Below are 20,602 nucleotides of genomic sequence, written 5' to 3'. Positions count from 1 at the left end.
ACCCCTAAATCGCACCCGCTGCACAAAGCATTGCAGATGTGGATAGCGAATGCACAAATGGGAAATTAAAAACTCTTTTAATTGCGCGTATTTGGTCATCCAGCACAAACCCTACAACATGCCGTGACCCACCAATACGAAGGAGACATCACAGCGATCCACTACGCTTACTTCTGACGCTGTTAAACTGGCCTGACCACCTGAATGTGACATTGTAGTTGCTGCTCTGCCATTTACATCAGCAGCCATGCGCATAAGTAGTACTAATCACATACCTGCATTTCCCATAAATATGCTAAATTCCTCTTGATATGCAAAATCCTTTGTCAAGGCGCTCTTCCCCCTCCAACCCAGCTTAAATATACGCTGCCAAGCCTGGTGGTGTTCATTCAGACGCTGTCTTTCTGACAGACCTGTTCTTCACCTGAGGACGGCTGCTTGCGTTGTGGCCGAAACGTCGTGAGAATTATTTTATTATGTTTTATTTTTATTATTTTATTATTTCCATTCTACGTGACTTTACCGAAAGAACCAAGAAGATGAATTGGACACTATCTAGATTTAAAGTTTTCTTTGACTGCAGGGACACATTCTTTGGTTCTTTCGGTAAAGTCTCGTAGGTAGAAAATAAAACCACAGCAAGAAACAATTGCAATTGTCCCACCTGGTGACGGACGCTTGTGTTGCGCCCGAAACGTCGATATTTTATTTTATACCTACGTGAAAATAAAATTTAAATAAATTAAATTAAAATAAATCACGACGTTTCGTTATTTAAATTTAATTTTATTTACTTAAATTGTGTTTCTACCTACGTGACTTTACCGAAAGAACCAACGAGTATGGATCCCTGCAGTCACGAAAACTTCAAATCTAGAATGCATCTTGTGCTGCACTGCCCTCTGCCGACAATTTAGCCTCCAAGCAAAGTAGCCTCATATTCTTAGGTTTTTTCGGTAAAGTCACGTAGGTAAAAAATGAAAATTAATAAAAGTTAAAAAAAACCTGAAGACGGAAGCTTGTGTTGCCTCCGAAACGTCGTGATTTTTATTTGTTATCTTACTTTTATTAATTAAAATTTATATTTTTTACCTACGTGACTTTACCGAAAAAAACCTAAGAATATGAATCCTTGCAGTCACGAAAGCTTCAAATCTAGAATCAAAGTAGCCTCCTATAAAAAAAAATACACGTGTCTTGTATAGCTCTCTTCACACGCTACAGTAATTTTACTGGAGCAGTTACACCTGATGACGGAGGCTTGTGTTGCTTCCGAAACAGCGTGATTTAATTTAGTTATTTTCATTTATTATTTTTTTTACCTACGTGACTTCACCGAAAAAACCTAAGAGTATATAGCCTTTATTCTTTGGTTCTTTCGGTTAAGTCACGTCTAAAGATAAAATGATATTTAATGTATTATTTTATCTTTAGACGTGACTTAACCGAAAGAACCAAAGAATAATTCCTGCAGTCACGAAAGCTCCAAAAATTAACTATATAGCCTCCAAGCTTTGAAGTTTTCGTGACTGCAAGGATCAATATACTTTTTTCTATAAAGTCACGTAGGTTAAAAAATTATAAAAATGAAAACAACAAAATTAAAGCACAACTTAAATAAATAAAACAAAATTTCAATAAAAAAATTAAAACCACTAAATTAAATCACGACGTTTCGGAAGCAACACAAGCCTCCGTCTTCAGGTGGAACCGCCACAGCAAAATTACTGACGTCATTTATGGACGGCCCCAAATGATAGCTCAACGAAGTGGCTTATCGTGTGGAAGCTAGAGACTCTAAAAACGCGTGATGTTGATTCTAAATGTGGAGGGAAAACCCGGAGCAAAGTCCACGCGACCACGGAGAGAGACACCGCAAAGGGGCCATCCATAAATGACGTCACGCACCTAGTGGGGGGGGGGGGGGGGTCAGAAATTTGTGACGATGTGTGACGAGGGGGGGGGGTGAGAAATGTGACGTCACATCAAAATGCGCAACTTTAAATAAATATAGACAGCACGTTCTACTTAATTAAATAGACTTGTTAAGAAATGTTTTCTCCTACAACATCAGAGTGCAGCGCCACATTAAATGCGCACTACAATGACAATAGTTTAAAGCGATTTGAAGCATATTATTTTAGGGGGGGCAGAGCTTTGTGACGTCATATTTGAGGGGGGGTCTGACTTTTTGTGACATCGTGTGACGATGGGGGGTGGGGGGTCAAAAATCGTCAAAAATCGCGTGACGTCATTTATGGACGGCCCCAAACTCCAAATATACAACAGGCATCGTCAGGGTCGGGATCAAACCCACCACCTCATGTATACCAAGCGAGGTAGTTAACATCTCCGAACAAGCTCGCCACCGTGGCACTCACGCAGCCAATTAGTAAGGTTTGTCACGTAAACAAAAGTGCTAAAGTAGTAAACCCACAACAACAAAATCTAAAACAAAAAAGCTAAAAACCTTAGCTGTGGATAATATTGCTCGCGTAAGACGATTTTTATTTGCACACGTGGAGGTATGTAGCCGCCATGTTGGGTAGGGGTAACCCCCCCTCACGCCACGCACACACGCGCATGAGCGGCGCAGATAAACTTATCCCCCTTGGTAAGATGGCGGCCACTAAGTGGACGGTCTTCCCACCCCCCCTTAGTAAGATGACGGCCTCTAAGCCCCCTCCACCCCTTGGTAAGATGGCGGACGGGCTTTCCATTCCTCTCCCTTGGTAAGATGGCGACCGCTAAGCGGACGGTATTTCCCCCCTTAGTAAGATGGCGGCCTCTAAGCGGACGGTCTTTCCCCCTCCCTTAGTAAGATGGCGGCCTCTAAGCGGACGGTATTTCCCCACCCCACCTTAGTAAGATGACGGGCTATAAGCGGTCGCCCCCCACACCCCTTGGTGAGATGACGGACTACAAGCGCCATCCCCTCCCAACACCCCTTGGTAAGATAGCGACCGCTAAGCGGACGGTTTATTCCCCCCATCCCTTGGTAAGATGGCGGCCTCTAAGTGGACGTTCTTTTCCCTCCTTTAGTAAGATGGCGGCCTCTAAGTGGACGGTCTATTCCCCCCTCCCTTGGTAAGATGGCGGCCTCGAAGCGGACGGTCTATTCCTCTCTCCCTTAGTAAGATGGCTGCCGCGTTGCTCATCGTCCTCCATCACCCGCGGGGGGTGATGGGAAGGGCTCACGAGGTGGGGGTGGGTGGGGGCGGTTTCAGGCGGAAAAGGCGCGGCCGTGTTGGGTCCAGATCGTCGTCGTTGTTGTCCGCGGCTGTTGCGTGAAGAAGCCTTGAGGAGATTTCACGAGAGAACAGAGGAGGAGGAAGAGGACGAAATGTCGAACAACGCGGGCAGCATCTCGGCCATGAGGCGGCTCGTGGAGCAGCTTCGCGTCGAGGCGAGCATCGAGCGAGTGAAGGTGCGGCCCTGAGTTTTCGTCATTCGCGGATAACTTTACCTCATAACTAGGTGACTTTAAAATAAAATTGTAGTAATGTAATTGTATACCTGCGTGGCTTTACCGAAAGAACCAAAGAGTATGGATTCAAATAAGAACTTTATTTATTCACTTAACCAGGTGATTGTACCCCCCCACCACCCCCAACTGAGGCTGTGGACGGTAACGCGATTTTATTTTGTTTTTAAAAGAAGCGACGTGGCTATTCACAAGTTTGATAGCTCAACGAAGTGGGCAACATCATCATCGTCACGTACATTTATAAACAAACACAGGGTAGTCCCCGACTTACGATGTTCCGACTTTTGCGACTTACGGTGGTCCGACTTACGATATTTTCGACTTACGATGTTCCTACTTAATATATTTTCGACTTACAATGTTCCTACTTAAGATATTTTCGACTTACGATGATCCGACTTACGATATTTTCGACTTACGATGGGGTCGTCGTAACGCATCTCCATCGTAAGTCGGGGACTACCTGTACCTCTAAACGAGTGATGTTGATTCTAAACGTGGAGGGATAGAGACGCCGCGAACTCCAGATACACAGAGGCGGGCGTTCGGTCGTCGGGATCGCGAAACCCACGACATTTCCCCTTGTGAATCAGTCCCTTGGGGGGCCCTCCCTTGTGAACTGGTCCCTGGGGGGCCCCTCCTTTGTGAACCGGTTTTTTTTTGGGGGGGGGCCTTGTGAACCGGTTTCTGGGGGGCCCCTCCCTTGTGAATCAGTCCCTTGGGGGGCCCTCCCTTGTGAACTGGTCCCTGGGGGGCCCTTCCTTTGTGAACCGGTTTTTTGGGGGGGGGGGCCCTTGTGAACCGGTTTCTGGGGGGCCCCTCCCTTGTGAATCAGTCCCTTGGGGGGCCCTCCCTTGTGTACTGGTCCCTGGGGGGCTCCTCTTTTGTGAACCGGTTTCTTGGGGGGGGGGGCCTTGTGAACCGGTTTCTGGGGGGGCCCTCCCTTGTGAACTGGTCCCTGGGGGGCCCCTCCTTTGAACCGGTTCCTGGGGGGCCCCCCTCCTTACCCTCGGTCGACACGGCCTCAACTGAGTACCCTCACGATGATGTGTTGGGGGGGGGCGGGGAAACTTGGGGATACAAACGCGGCCGGGCGTGCGTGCGTTTGCCTGGCCCTCCCCCCTTACCTCCCCCCTCTCTTACCCACATAACCTCTTGTCACGGCAGCTCTCTCTCGCATACTTCAGCATTTTCTTGCTGCGGTTGTTCCATCTGATGAAGATTGCTTGTGTTGCGATCGAAACGTCGTGATTTGTTTTATTTGATTTCATTTCTACCTACGTGACTTTTGCCGAACGAACCAAAGAGTAGTACGTATGCCCTGTATGAACACATACATTTGTACTGAGACGTCTCCTTTACCAGTGGCAAAATATAGTGATAGGTTTTTACCCTTTCAACTGGTACAAAAACTGACAACTTTATACAAGGCATCATGTTTGCAATAACCACAACACAAGCAGTCAAAATGCAAACAAAAAGAAACAACTCTGATGATGATAATGACAGTGCATTTCATTATCATCATCAGAGTTGTTTCTTTTCGTTTGCATTTTGACTGCTTGTGTTGTGGTTATTGCAAACATGATGCCTTGTATAAAGTTGTTAGTTTTTGTACCAGTTGAAAGGGTAAAAACCTATCGCCACATACATCTGCTTTAAACACGAAAGCCTCGAAGACTTTCATTCGGCCTCCTGCATTGGGATGTTTGCTTAATATCACCTTCTGCTGAGCGTTCTTGCAGGTACCACCCCCGGCGTACCGCCTCGCATGCAAAGGTGACCAACTCTCCCCGAGCACTCGTGTTGCACCAGAGGTCGCAACCGGGTACCCGATACCCGTACCCTACCCGATACCTGGCTACCCGTACCCGGCCGGGTACGGGTACCCGTTTGCGACCCTGGTGCGGCCGGGTACGGGTACGGGTAGGCCGTGAGTCACTGGTGAGTAACCGTTTGTCACTCATCTCCCAACGTCTTGTCTCTTTTCACAATTCAAGTTCCTAGAATCAATCCACCCGAGCCTGCAACATGGCTTCATGCCAGAGGTCGCAATCTGATACCTGTACCCTACCCGATACCCGGCCGGGTACGGGTAGCCGGGTATCGGGTAGGTTACGGGTACGGGTAAGGAATCAAAACCCGTTTGCGACCTCTGTGTTGCACCTCGCATACAAACGTTGGTCGTAGTACGACCTTTCTCCGGGCGCTCCGGTTTCTTCCCAGACGAAGTAAATTCACAACATCGGCTGGGCCGGCCTGCAACGGCCACCAGCGGCGGTGGCGGCGGCGGGGACGCTCTGTCATCCATCGAGAGCATAAACTGCTCGAATTGATCCCTGAAGAAGCTCGTCGATTGAAACGTCGGACACATCGCGTCGAACAACAACCGCAAAGCACATTGGAGAGCTGTACGCCTCGACGGCTAAACACCTAGGCCAGTAGTTCCGTGAATATAAATCTATTGGGATAATCCCAGAAAACACGTTCCTTTCGGAGTGGGCAGGTAGGAACTTGGTTGGACAGCGAATTCGTGCGATTCATGTCACGTGGCGTGTCACGTGATGCTGAGCCTGCCCAAAGCGCTCTATGAAATACAAATCGAGGGCGTGGCTATGTATGCACGACAGACGGACAAATAATTCATTGGTCAACACACTTTTTCTGGCACAAGGTATTCCAACGGTGTTAAGGTAATTTTGGGGGTGCTGATTCCAAATCTGGCATCAGTTTTTGTCTATCACATCAGAGATATCAAATATTGCATTTTCAATAAAAACTGCAGAAGAAAAATATTAAATAAATGTGGATATCTACATAAAATTATAATATAAACACACTATCCTAAAAATACAGCACCATATTCTAACACTAAAGCAGTCACTGACTCGCAACAACTTGCAATCATAAGTGACAGAGTTAATTTTGGGTAAAATCAATTAAAATGGGGTATGCCGATAGCATAAAAATGAGATGTGATGGAGCAGATCTGAGATCAGATTTGGAATCGGCACCCTAAAATTAGTCTTAAACAGCTGCAAAAGTCCAGGCCAGAAAAAAAAGTTTTGTTGTTGACCTGGTGGGCAGTGTGGTACTATTGTTCCTACCTGTAATACCCACCACGCATACCAGGGAGTAATGCAGAGGCGGGGTTGTGAATCCCTCTGCTCTGTACTGCCACCTCGGTGCCTTGCGGAGATGCCCGTCCCGCAGCACGTGATGGGTGAATCTCGGCGCGATCCGTTAACCCTGCTTTCCCAAAGCGCTGGGTCGCATGTGTAGAGGTGTTACGGGAGGGCGAACAAACACACCAGGGGTGAAAATTTCGATTTGAAGCTTTCGTGACTGCAGGGATTCATATTCTTGGTTCTTTCGGTAAAGTCACGTAGAAGGGAAATAAGAAAAAATATTAAAAATATAAAACGTAATAAAATAATTCTCACGACGTTTCGGCCACAACGCAAGCAGCCGTCCTCAGGTGAAGAACAGGTCTGTCAGAAAGACAGGGGTGGTTATGCCCGCACGCGGAAGGGTGCTTACATCCACGTCCGCATCGTTTAGCCTGGGGGGCTGAAACGGCGCTGTGATCCCCCTCGGCCCCACCCCTCATGGGGGGAGTTGCTATATAAGGCGGTGGGCTCGGGGTCGAGTGTTAGCTTTAACCAGTGAAGCAAGAAGACCGGCTAGATAGGCCCTGGGACTCCCCTGGATCGCTGTCCTTCTAAGGACCGACCAGGGCAAGCCAGTGGCGTGGCCCCGAGAGCCCAGAGCCGATGCTCCTGTAAGAGCCGGTCTGGTGACTCAGGGTGCCGTGATCCCAGCTTGACCAGAGCTGGATCAGCTAGCCTCCCCTAGCCCTGTAGTGGAGGACCTGGGAGTAGGCTAGCCGGGATAGAGATCGTGGGATCTCCCTGTTAGACGGGTGAAGGGGCCGATACCCCCTTCGAGTGTTGTATACCTTGGCCGGTATAGTGTGGAACGGTTAATAAATAAGTGTGCCTCCGACTACGTCGTCCAAGTCTCTCTTGAACCTACTACGCATGCGCGCTGCGCCAGGCCCCAAGGTGCTCGGTGTTTAGTTTGGTTCACATTGCCAGTAGCGATACGTGGCTTGAGACGGCACCAGTCTTAAGTGTTCTTATTAAAAATTATTGTTTGTTGTGGTAGATTAAGGCCCACAGATGCGCGGGTGTCGCAGAGCTCTGCTGCCTGAGAATCCTTCAAGCGATTTCTTGTCCACGCGGTATGGGGGGCAGCATATTCCCTACCACCCTGCCCACAAAAGAACAATGTTTAATCACGCGGCAGTTAAACTCGTAATTTTACATTATCAGAGCTGTGAGATTTAGCCAAATTAAGTGCAGGCCAAAATTGTATCTTATTTTTAAATCCTTTATATTAAGTTCGCTTGCCTGCTTACGACCGTGCAAATCTTTCGGTCGTTTTTTTAACCCACTTCCCGTGATCCAATCGAGCTGACATTTTCCACACAGACTCGTTGTGCGTGACAATTAATGTTCGTGAAAATTTTTGTTCCAAAATTTTACACTTTTTAGGACAAAAATATGATATTTAATTACCAATTGCTTAATGGTGCAATGCAATCATCTGACCCATAGGTGGCAGCCATCTCAAGCCAGAGGACGAGAGGACTCTAGCCGCCACGCATGTAAAGGATTTATAGTGCAAAAAACTTTGTTTTTACGGGTTATACTTGTATACTCTTTGGTTCTTTCGGTAAAGTCACGTAGGTATAAAATAACGTTCAGCAGTTCCACTGCTGGATTATATTTCTTCCGCCTGAGGACGACCGCTTGTGTTGCGACCGAAACGTCGTGATTTATTTATAAATTTTTCTACCCACGTGACTTTTCCGAAAGAACCAAAGAGTATGGATTCCTGCAGTCACCAAAGCTTCAAATCAAAATTGGATCTTATTTTGTGTGACTGGGGTGAGCGACCATCCACTCATTACCCTTAAGAACCCGGTTTTTAATCGCAAGTGGCTGCCAGGGTTTTAACCAGCGATACCCAATGGTTGCAGCTGAGTGTGTATGTATGTTGAACTTCTTTCGCCCCGTACGTAGCCAACCGCGCTAACCATCAATGCACCAATCGGAGGTGCGAGTAACGCCTGATTTGCACCAGACTGGATAAAAAAAAAGACTGGAATATTGTCTTCAGAGTGCCGTCCTCAATGCATAGCTGGGAAGCAATTTATCTTCTCCGCTTTCTCGTTTAATGAATCTTTGTGACGACATTTGCTTGTGTTCATGCTCTGCGTGGATGGTCACATGGCAGAGGCGCGATCGATTGGTGACGACATCGGGGGAGGGACCTCATCCAGCGTTGGATTAATCGTAGATGATGACGATGATGATGAGGAGGAGCTGTTTGTTGTTCTGGTTTGTGTCTTGCTTTATGCACGGCGGCTCTCCTTTACCAAGGCCTGAAAGCGAACGTGAAATGGTGCCTTACCCGCTTGCGCCGGGAATGAAACTCGAAGCGGAAACGCGGAGCGGCAGCGGTGCCGTGAGATGGTGGCGGTCTCTCACTGAGGCTTGAAGGAGTTGTCACCGCACTGACTAGTTCGACAAGTTCTCATCTCGCCCCCCCCCCCGTTCTGTACCATCCACCGCCCAGAATCTCAAACTAGCAAGGCGCTTGTACGTACCTTGAACTTCTCTCGCACCGTACGTAGCCAACCGTGCTCATCGGAGGTGCGGGGGAAGGACAAGAAACTAATTCTAGATTTGAAGCTTTCGTGACTGCAAGGATTCATATTCTTAGGTTTTTTCCGGTAAAGTCACGTAGGTAAAAAATTTAAATTAATAAAAGTAAAAAAAAATCACGACGTTTCGGAGGTAACAAACTAAACATTAAAAGCAGTTCTAAAGAAGTTAGTTTTAAGTTGAGATTTTAAAGCGTATTGCTCCAGTTGCTTCCTCATGTCGGAAGGCTGTGAACCTTCCAGACGGCCGCAGGAGCGCATCTGAAAGCGCGGGATGCGGTGACCGTCTTTGTTCCATGGCTAGCCAAAAGCCGCTGTGCGAGAATGACGAGTTCGCGTGATGGGTTACGCTCCTTAACGAGATCAGCAAGCTATCGTGGTTCATTTATGGCAAGCACGATGTGCCTAAACAGTGCGACCTTCATGATGTATTTGTACGGCAACCGGTAGCCAATTCAGCTCGGCGAGCACTTAATGGACATGGTGGGATCTTACAGTACCCGTCGTGAAGCTGCAGCTTGGTCATGTTTTTGCCAGACGTCCCATAGAGTAGCGAGTTGCAATAATCGAGCACTGAGCCACACCGTGTTTTCTTTAAGGCTGAAGCAAATTATTAAATAGATGATGATATAAAATAAATCATCGATGTATTCAAGCGGCCGGTTGACTCGGTGGGTAGAGCACTGAGCTGGCAATGCTGAGCTCCAGGATTTCAATCGAAGCTGCCCACTGGATGAAACCAGTGTCTCGGGCGTAGTGGGTTTGAGGGTCTCGGCCCGATCGCCGATGACTTCACTAAAAAAAACCACCACGTAAAATTTCGTTCTACAATTCTAGATTTGAATTCTAGATTTGAAGCTTTCGTGACTGCAAGGATTCATATTCTTAGGTTTTTTCGGTAAAGTCACGTCGGCAAAAATGTTCAATTAATAAAAGTAAAATAAAAAAAATAAAAAAAATCACGACGTTTCGGAGGCAACACAAGCCTCCGTCTTCAGGTGGAACCGTCACAGCACGATAGCCGTATCAAGTGAGAGAAATTCCAAGAAAACAGTCCTTGTATATATACTGGTTAAGGGTGGGAGGAGCCAAGGTAGGCCCTGAATATTATTTTTGTGAGGTTCGGTGCGGCTGAAGCACGCTGTTAGGAATGAGCCTTTGTTGTGTAAACTAGGTGCAGATGATGTAAAGGTGCGTGTAAAAGGGACTGAGCCGTACCTCGGAAGCCAAGCCCGGAGTTGAGCCTGGCTAGTACTTGAACTTACAAGAAGAGCCATTCGTTTAGAATTTGGTAAACACAAAAGCTGCCATTCTCTAGATCGGTGATGATAATACAAAACAACGCGCCGCATTCGTCGGTAACATCGCGTCTGGCCTTATAAGGACAAGTATACAATACCATTGGAACCTCATTTGCGAGTAGCAAAATATGATAATTGGGTTTTTACCCTTCTATCTGGCAACAAAACTGACACCTTTTTTTACGAGGAGTCATGTTTGCATAGACCACAATACCTGCGGTCGGAATGCAAACAAAAAAATATAACTCTGATAATGTGCACTGTCCTTGAAGTTCAAGGACAGTGCATACATTATCATATTATCAGTTATGTTTTTTGTTTGCATTATGACCGCAGGTTTTGTGGTCTATGCAAACATGACTCCTCGTAAAAAAGGTGTCAGATTTGTTGCCAGATAGAAGGGTAAGAAACCAATTATCAAGTATATAATAGGCAACGTTTCGGTCTATGTCCCTTCGTAATGGTTTTTGTTCGTTTCTCAGTCCGCTCGTGCCGGTCGCAGCCATAACTCTTGTATGCTATAAAAAGGGCCGTTGCCCGAAACGTTGGGTCCAGTACAGGATGGTTGGGGGTGGGTTCTTAACCTGGGGTGCACGCACCCGCTGGGGGCTACGAGACATGGCCAGATTAGTTTTAGAAGGAAAATAATCGAACACAAATTTTAAGCACCGGCACTTTAGTAACAACTACTTTCATTAGACCTCCTTTGCCAGTACCAAAATATAATAATAGGAGTTTTTCCCCTTTTTTCTGGCAACAAAACTGGAACTTAATTACGAGGATTCACGTCTGCATTAACCACAATACTTGCAGTCAAAATGCAAACAAAAAACACACTGATAATATATTGGCATTGGCCTTTGAAACTGATTGGTGCACACCAAGGGACGGCTTTCTTTTGAGCCTCGACCCAATTGGTGCTCGACCAGTGGACGCCAAAAGGCGTACGGCTAAAAGACGACGCCACTATCAAAGTAATGAGGGCTCGGGGTGAGCATCTACATCAGTTTTAAGGACAATGTCAATATATCATAGTGTTCTTAGGTTTTTTCGGTAAAGTCACATAGGTCAAAAATAAAAATTAATAAAAGTAAAATAAAAATCACGACGTTTCGGAAGCAACACAAGCTTCCGTCTTCAGGTGGAACAGTCACAGCACGACAGCTGTATCAAGTGTTCCAGACCAAAAGTGTTCCACTTGATACAGCTATCGTGCTGTGACTGTTCCACCTGAAGACGGAAGCTTGTGTTGCTTCCGAAACGTCGTGATTTTTATTTAATTTTTATTTTACTAATTTTTTACCTAGTGACTTTACCGAAAAAACCTAAGAATATGAATCCCTGCAGTCACGAAAGCTTCAAATCTAGAATTAATATCAGTGTGTTTTTTGTTTGCATTTTGACTGCAAGTATTGTGGTTAATGCAGACATGAATCCAGAAAAAAGGGGAAAAACCCTATCATAATAACAACTACTTTGTTTCTTCAAACCGATGTGTTATTAACATTTTTTTTTCTTTACGATTGACAACCAAAGGAGTGCAGGCTGCAGTAGAGGTTTCGGAGCCACTGTTCTCAAGTCTAGAACTTGGCACTACTGATGATCATTGTTGACTACATACAGTGCCGAAAGGAGTTCAACTTACACGTACAATACATCGGCACAAACTAAACACAAAAAGCAGTTCTCGAGAAACGAGTTTTCAGTCGAGATTTAAAAGTTGCGTAGCTTCGCCGGCTTCCTCGTATCGAGAGGCAGAGCGTTCCAGACGGCCGCAGAAACGCACCTGACGGTGGCCGACGCAGCGACCGTCTTTGTAACAATAACACAGAGACAGGGGGGTGATGACGTCACCTCGTGAGATAGGGGTGAGGTGGAGGAAAGGCGTGACGATATTTGAAATGATCAGTTTATGAAATCATCGGCGTCTCCACATATTTGCCGTCCTTTTACCGCGTAAGTTTTCCGGTTAGCGCCACGCTGCGCTACGAACCTGGCGACCCGGGTTCGATTCCCGCTCACGGCCAACACCAGCGACGATTATCTGAACCGGTCCTGGGCCTCCCCTAGGTCGACTCGGCCTCAAATGAATACCTGGCGCGAAGGGGGGCAAAGGCGGCCGGGCGTGGCTTCGGCCACCCACCCCCTCGTGTGCCGTGCCGGCCTTTACGGGCGCTCGCTAACAGCACTTGCCCCCGCGGTCTGTTAGGGCTACACGGGGGATCTTTGCCTTTATCTTTGTTTTTGCTGTTGCCGCAGGTGTCGCAGGCGGCAGCGGAGCTGCAGCAGTTCTGCCTCCAGAACGTGCACAAGGACGCGCTGCTCACGGGGGTCCCCGCGGCAACCAACCCGTTCCGCGAGCCGCGTTCCTGCACCGTGCTCTAGTGCCCCACGCTGCAACGCGCACGAACGTGCGTACATTGGCAAGCGCGCGCTGACACGCACGCTGACACGCACGCTGACGCGCGCGCTGACACGCACGCTGACACACACGCTGACACACGCTGACACACGCTGACGCGCACGCGTTGACGCACACGCTGACGCGCACATGCTGACACGCACACGTTGACACGCACACACGCTGACACGCGCTGACACGCACACGCTGACGCGCACACGCTGACACACACGCGCTGACGCACACGCTGACGCACACTCGCACGCTTGCGTACTTACTCGGACGCACGCGACATGGGCACGCAACACACGCGCGGACGTACGCACGTATGCACGCACAAATGCGATACAAATCGATAAATATGTTGTTGGTCAAGGGGAGGGAAAAGCCTGAAGTACGGGAGATAATATGGGGGGAGCAAGTGCCTTTTTAAAGTGGCGGCATTGTCACCAATGATGTGTCCGAGTTTGTCATTCGCCCGCGGTTGTGCTTGTGTTTTGTAATTCGTTGAAACCGCCGCCTCGTCCGGGAGAAACCCGTGCCCACGGCAATGAAGCCACCGTGGGTTTCGGAGTTCAAACGTTGGCCTGAACAGAGACGCACACCGTGTAACCTGACCCCCGTGTGGGGAGCGGTAGTGTAGTGGTTAACGCGCTGCGCCATGAACCTGGATTTCCCGAGTTCGATTCCCGCTCACGGCCAACACCAGTGACGGATTGTCTGAACCGGTCCTGGGCCTTCCAATCGTTCGACTCGGCCTCGAATGAGTAGCTGGTGCGGTGTGTAAACATCGCCCACTGGGGCACGGTACTGGCCACCGAACCCTCGTGTGCCGTTCCGGCCTTCATAGGTGCTCTCTAACAGCACTTGCCCCAACAGTCTGTTAAGGCTGTACGGGGGGGGAGGGGGATCTTTGTTTGTTTTCTCTAAAAAATGTTTTTGTCTTTTCAGACTGTGATGTTGCCATCTTCTGCGACTTCCAGACGGACATCCGCAAACAAGTTTACAAGACTCCGGATTCCAGCCTTTCCAGGGTGGGGACCACCCCGGGATTTTGAACGTGCCAGAGCTTCGCGAAATCATGCTTCCCTTTTCTACAAAACGCACGCGGACGCACGGACACGCACACGCACGGACACGCACACGCACGGCAGCACTGGCAGCGATGAACGTACGGAACCGGCTGCCCCACCCACAGCCCCCCCCCACCTCCTCCTCTCATCCTATTGCTGACGGTGCCATTCTCACACGACCAACACGGCCGGTGTGTTCCCGTCGATTTTTTTACGAATGAAATCTAAAAACAACGCATTTCTTAGCCAGTGTCATTTTAAACTGATTTTTTTCTAAGTTGACTGAAGACACCCCTGCTAGAAGAACCAAAATAAAATCGCCAGGGTGGGGGGGGGGGGGGAGACGATCCCCTTTTTGCTGCAGAGGTTTGGTTTTGTTAAAATAAAGGTTTGTGCGTTTTAAGAGTTTGACATCACTGGTACTGCCATCATGCGATTTTCTTGTACTTGTGGATGACAATTCCGCGATTTTAGTTTTTTACGTCGGGGTAGGGGAGGGGCGGGGATTGCTTCGAATGCAGGATTCAAATGTTTCATGCAGTGCCTGTTAAAGTGTGGTTGCTTGCGCCGTGTGCATTGGTGCGAGGTCGTGGGGTGTGCGTGTTTGTGGCGAGCGGCAAGTCCGGTCGTTAGCGTAACGTCGATTTTGGCGAATGTTATGAATCGGTCCTGGGCCCTCCCCTCCCCTAGGATGACTCGGCCTTAAATAAGTACCTGGTGTGGTTTGTAAACATCAGCACTGGGGAGACAGTCAGCCCGGATTGTGGTGTTGGTCACCCACTTTCTTGTACACCGTGCTGACCTTTAAATAGGTGTTCACTTAACAAGACTTAAGCCCACAGTCTCTTAAAGGCTACACTGGAGGACCTTGGTTCGTATGTGTTGCACAAGCGTGTTTGAGCGTGCCAGGAATTTCTTTGCGTGGGTCTCTGCTTGTTAATGTTGAAGGTGGGAAGGGTTACCACCAGCCCATTGCGCCCATCCAGAGCCGCCGCTAGCCACACAAAAAAACAGACCTCAAGAAATTATTTTTCAATCTCGATGATGATTTAAAAGTGCGTGGCCTCCAGTGGCTTCCTAATATCGGAAAGGAAGAGCGTTCCAGACGGCCGCAGGAGCGCATCTGAAGGCGCGCGCGATGCTGGTGACCGTCTCTGTTCGATGGCGAGCAGCCAAAAGCCGCCACCGCTGCTGCGAGGATGGACCGGAGTTTGCGAACTGGAGCCGTGCAGAAAAATCTCACTGCGTACTGGAAAGTTTCCACGTCGCGTCTCGGGGTTCGGTCCTTGACCGACACCCCCACTGCTCTTCAACGCCACGTCTCGTCCGTGCCACGATTGCGCAATAACCACGTCGCCACGTCGAGCGGTGGACAAAGCACACTTTGCTCGCGCGATGTGCGTTGTGTCGCCTTGCGTCGTGTGCACGAAGACCGCCGCTGCTGCAACGTTAACCGACCAAAGTGGCTTGGCGAAACCCTCATCCAGCAGTGGATTGACCATGGCTGTTGCCAATTTTGACGATTCTCCATCGAGTTAAATCGCCGTGCGCAGTTGATGCTTTGAATGCCCACCGCCCACGTGGCTGGCTCGGCCTGTCTGGAGCGCTCGTGTTCGGTAACGAATTTACGCGTGCGCGCGCGTGTCAGGGTTTGCTGTACGCGAGCATGGAACTTGTGTGTGTGTGTGTGGTACAAGTGGTACGATCGTGGTACGTGTGTGGTGGTCCTGCGGAGGGAGCTGGTAGGAACGTTGGGTTGCTCGGTCAATGGCCAGGGTCAACGGCGGCGTGGTGTATTCCGCAAATGTGCCCGGCTGTGAGGGCGGGCACAAGCCGGCGTGAGTAGGTTAAACGTTGAGTTTTATAAGGGCACCACGGGGTGACCAGCCCCTCCCCACCCAGCCCTGGTGTTTAATGAGAACACTCATGGGACCCTTGGTGCGCTGCGCTACCAACCCGGAGACCCGAGTTGGGATTCCCGCTCGCGGTTAATATCGGTGACGAATAACTGGGCCTCCCCTAGGGCGACTCGGCCGCAAGTGGGTACTTGATGCGGGGTGTGGTCGTCGTAGGTGCTACTCGTTAACAGCACTTGCCCCAGCAGCCTGTTAATGGCTTTGCGGGGGGGGGGGATCTTAGGAGTTGTGCGTGTGTGTTCGGTGATGTTGCCATGTAATTCCTTGAAGAATATTTTAAACTCGAACCTTTACATCCATTTGGTGGGGGAAAAAAATGTGATTGCAAATATGATTCAAAATCGTGGCCTGCAGTTACGCTACCAATGCTGTTTCTCGCAAAGATGTATTTGCGTGCGCGTCTTTGTAGCCAAAACACATTTTTGTCGGCGTTAACGATCAGAAACGGCGAAGAGTTGAAATGTTGTTCGTATAGACGCCGAAGTGTTTCTCTTCCCAACGGAAAACTCCGTAATCTTAAACGCGCCTTCCATGTGACATTGCGTTAAACATCTCAGTCGGTTAAAAAAAAAAGATGTATTTACCTTAACGAGTATAGAAAATTGTCCCCTTTTTTAAACAAATGTATTCCTGTGCGTCGCCTGACAACGACGTGGTGTTGCTTTGTGTAGCCTGAAAACCACGTGGTATTGCATTGTGTGACCTGTGTGACCACGTGGTCTTGCTTTGTGTGACCTGAGTGACCACGTGGCCTTGCCTCGTGTGGCCAGAGAACCACGTGTTCTTGCTTTGACCTGAAAACCACGTGGTCTTGCTTTGTGTGGCCTTCGTGACCACGTGGGCTTGCTACGTGTGGCCTGAGAACCACGTGGTCTTGCTTTGACCTGAGAACCACGTGGCCTTGCTTTGTGTGACCTGTGTGACCACGTGGTCTTGCTTTGTGTGGCCTTCGTGACCACGTGGTCTTGCTTTGACCTGAGAACCACGTGGTCTTGCTTTGACCTGAGAACCACGTGGTCTTGCTTTGACATGAGAACCACGTGGTCTTGCTTTGACCTGAGAACCACGTGGTCTTGTATTGTGTGACCTGAGAACCACGTGGTCTTGCTACATGTGACCTGAGAACCACGTGGTCTTGCTTTGACCTGAGTGACTACGTGGTCTTGCTTTGACCTGAGAACCACGTGGCCTTGCTTTGTGTGACCTGAGAACCACGTGGTCTTGCATTGTGGCCTTCGTGACCACGTGGTCTTGCTACGTGTGGCCTTCGTGACCACGTGGTCTTGCTACGTGTGGCCTTCGTGACCACGTGGTCTTGCTACGTGTGGCCTGCTCACTGCAGAGTGTTCTGTGCTTGATCGCTTTGCTCCAGGGGTGTGTGGCGCAAGGGTGGCACAGGCGGGTTTTTTACAATCGGGTTTAATTGTCTTTTTTATATTAAACCCGATCATCTGAGATTGGGAGAAATCCGGTTTAATTGGTTTTAATTGCCAACTTCTCAACGATGGGCTTCATCCATTCCAAGCTAAGGAACTCACTGGCGCCCACGATTGTGGAGGAGAAACTCGTATTCATCACGACCAACCTGCCCGCCGCATTCTACGACTACCCCGTGTGCCCGACGGCCCCCCCCCCCCCCCCCCCGAGTACGATAGCAGCACCGACGAGGAAGCAACCTAAGCCTTGGATCAGAGTTTCGTATTCATTAAACCAGGGTTTAATTCCCCGGGTTTAATTGTATTAAAGAAAAAACCCGATGCCTGCCGCTGGAAAAATCTTTTTTTTTTTAAATCATTTATATTAAGTTCGCTTGCTTGCTTGCTTAGGACCGTGCAAATCTTTCGGTCGTTTTTTAACCCACTTCCCGTGATCCAATCGAGTTGACATTTTGCACACAGACTCGTTGTGCGTGACAATTAATTTTCGTGAAAAAAAATTCCAAAATGTTACACTGTTTAGGGAATTTTTTTAAAATATTTATTTACCAATTGGTTAATGCTGGCACACAATCATCTGACCCATAGTTGGCAGCCATCTCAAGCCAGAGGATGAGAGGACTCTAGCCGCCCCGATGCCACGCATATAAAGGATTTATAGTGAAAAACTTTGTTTTTACGGGTTAATTTTTTACTCTCCAACACACAACCGGTTAGTGCTGAACGAGTAACGAATTGGCCACGTTCTGTTTACGTGACAAAACCCCTTGCCGATTGGCTGTGTTGGGTGGTGGTGGGTTTAACGACACATTTATATTGACGCGATCTCACCCCCAAAACATCTATGATGGTGCTTATCCTGGTTATGAGGAAAGGATGTATACATTTAAAATGCAACCCATAATGTTTTGTTACGAATAATTAATCGGCACTCAAGTCAAGAAAACATTATTTTTAAATCGCAAATCCCTGTGACGATTTCGCCTTGAACGGTGCTGTTTGTTGCTGGCGTTTTAAGGATCTGATAATTGTTTTTTTACCCTTCTATCTGGCAACAAAACTGACACTTTTTTTTTACAAGGAGTCATGTTTGCATAAACCACAATACCTGCTGCCATAATGCAAAAAAAAACATAACTCTAATAATGTATGCACTGTCCTTGAAGTTGATTGGTCCACATCCCGAGACAGCTTTCCTTAGAGCCTAGTCTCACATGGGTTGGACCAGATGACGCCAAAAGGCGCACAACTCAAAGACAATGCACCATCAGAGTATGAGAGCTCGGGGTAAGCATTTACACCATTGGAACCTCATTTGCCAGTAAAAAATATGATAATTGTTTTTTTACCCTTCTATCTGGCAACAAAACTGACACCTTGTTTTACAAGGAGTCATGTTTGCATAGACCACAATACCTGCAGCCATAATGCAAACAAAAAACATAACTCTGATAATATATGCACTGTCCTTGAAGTTGATTGGTCCACACCCGAGACAGCTTTCTTTAGAGCCTAGTCTCACATGGTGTTGGACCAGATGACGCCAAAAGACCTGTGGCTCGGTTGCCGTGATGTTGAAATATACACGGGTGACACGTCATTATGTTTAGTTTGAACAAACCACGTAGGGTTACTGAATTTATTTTAACCAATGTTTAACACGTAGAGGCTTTCTCGACCAATATCTGAGGTGTTTTGTTGGGTTAGATCGGGTAAATATGCGTCGTTAAACTCGCCACCATCCGACACGGACAATCAGGAAGGGTTTGTCACGTAAACAAAACTTGCCAACTCGTTACTATTTCAGCACTAACTGGTTTCGTGTTGGAGAGTAAAACCTACTGCAGCTGCAGCATATTTACAAATCGTTTCGAGAATTGTGAAGAAATCCTCCTCCTCCTGTTTCGGTCTTAAATATGTTAACGAACGTTCGAACTGACTTACGTTAATGCGGGACAAAAGTTAATATTCGATTCTGTTCCTATTCCATTTTTGTGAAAAGGAAGAATTAACAAAAAATTTATGTTAATAATAATAGGTCTATTACCTTAAAAGTTAAACAATTAAAATGTTGCAATGCCAGTGTTAACATAAATTAAACAACCATACGTGATTTGTTCAAATATAACAACCCTGTATATATACATTTTTTAAAAACTGCCTTTTCGCATTCGGCACAATAATATTTGTCTAAATCTTAATCCTCTGAATCTGGGAATTATTGGGTTGTATTTATAAGAATATTTTTTCTTTTTTTTCATTTTGTTGTTGCCAAAGCTTGTTGATGTTCACTTGGTAATTAGTCCCAAATGTTACACGGAATGAAATTAAAAGTCCACGTTGCCATCGGCCGGGATGATCACATTGCACCGACGTCACTGTGCGCCGTTTGTTTGCAAGCGAAGTGCCGGTTTGTGTGACGCCTTGTGAGGCCGTGAATGCGTGTGCGCCTGTGTGCATGTGGTCCGCTCGGCCTCAAATATCAGTATCTGGTGCGGTGCTCTGTAGTAAACATCGCCACCGGGGAGACAAAGGCGGTCGGGCGTGGTGCTGGCCACCCACCCCCCACGTGTACCGTGACGGCCTTGACAGGTGCTACTCGCTAACAGCACTCGCTCGTATCGTCTGTTATAGCTAAATGGGGGATCGCTATCTTTGTTGTGTTAGCCTCAAACGAGTGCCTTGTGAAGTGTGGTGTGTGTAGTAAGCATCGCCACTGGCGAGACAAAGGCGGTCGGGCGTGGTGCTGGCCACCCAAGCCCCTCGTGTGCCATGCCGGCCTTCACAGGTGCTGCTACTCGTCTTCTTGGTTCTTTCGGTAAAGTCACGTAGAAGGGAAATAATAAAATAATAAAAATAAAACAATAAAATAATTCTCACGACGTTTCGGCCACAACGCAAGCAGCCGTCCTCAGGTGAAGAACAGGTGTTGTCGGAAAGACAGCGTCTGAATGAAACACCACCAGGCTTGGCAGCGTATATTTAAGCTGGGTTGGAGGGGGAAGAGCGCCTTGACAAAAGAATTTGCATATCAAGAGTCGCGGCATCTCTTCAGAAAGGTGAGAGACTCGATAGGCTGAGCCTTCTTATTCCGGAGTTTGTTGAAAGATCTTAAAGTTTTGTGGAATCCCACCCCGTAGTGGCGGTTAAATTTCGATGTAAAGCTTTCGTGACTGCAGGGATTCATCTTGGTTCTTTCGGTTAAGTCCACGTAGAAGGGAAACAAATAATCAAAATAAAACATTATTAAATAATTC

The 20,602-nt window shown here is 47.8% G+C and overlaps 1 protein-coding gene across 2 annotated transcripts; it reads left to right on the top strand.

Annotated features, from left to right (window-relative positions):
* The first annotated feature begins 3,212 nt into the window (after positions 1–3,212).
* Positions 3,213–19,718, top strand: LOC144953036 (guanine nucleotide-binding protein G(I)/G(S)/G(O) subunit gamma-10-like). Of its 2 annotated transcripts, none has more exons than XM_078883561.1 (3): positions 3,213–3,427; positions 12,779–12,930; positions 13,872–19,718. In XM_078883561.1, exons 1-2 carry the CDS (start codon positions 3,344–3,346, stop codon positions 12,902–12,904), a joined length of 210 nt encoding a protein of 69 aa, XP_078739687.1. In that variant the 5' UTR covers positions 3,213–3,343; the 3' UTR covers positions 12,905–12,930; positions 13,872–19,718. The 2 variants fall into 2 exon arrangements, with proteins under 2 accessions (XP_078739687.1, XP_078739681.1); XM_078883555.1 differs by having other exon boundaries at positions 3,233–3,427; positions 13,904–19,718.
* Positions 19,719–20,602: the final 884 nt, after the last annotated feature.

The sequence above is a fragment of the Lampetra fluviatilis genome, chromosome 3 (assembly GCF_964198595.1).
Source record: "Lampetra fluviatilis chromosome 3, kcLamFluv1.1, whole genome shotgun sequence".
In the NCBI taxonomy this organism is placed as follows: Eukaryota; Metazoa; Chordata; class Hyperoartia; order Petromyzontiformes; family Petromyzontidae; genus Lampetra; species Lampetra fluviatilis.
Note: the sequence above shows the minus strand (reverse complement) of the source record. Positions and strands in the feature narration are given on the sequence as shown.

Bases quoted from the DNA above. Each gene is read 5' to 3' on its own strand.
- LOC144953036 (XM_078883561.1), top strand. From the start codon at position 3,344: ATGTCGAACAACGCGGGCAGCATCTCGGCCATGAGGCGGCTCGTGGAG. The intron at 3,428-12,778 runs GTGCGGCCCTGA...CTGTTGCCGCAG, and splicing joins CGAGCATCGAGCGAGTGAAG to GTGTCGCAGGCGGCAGCGGA.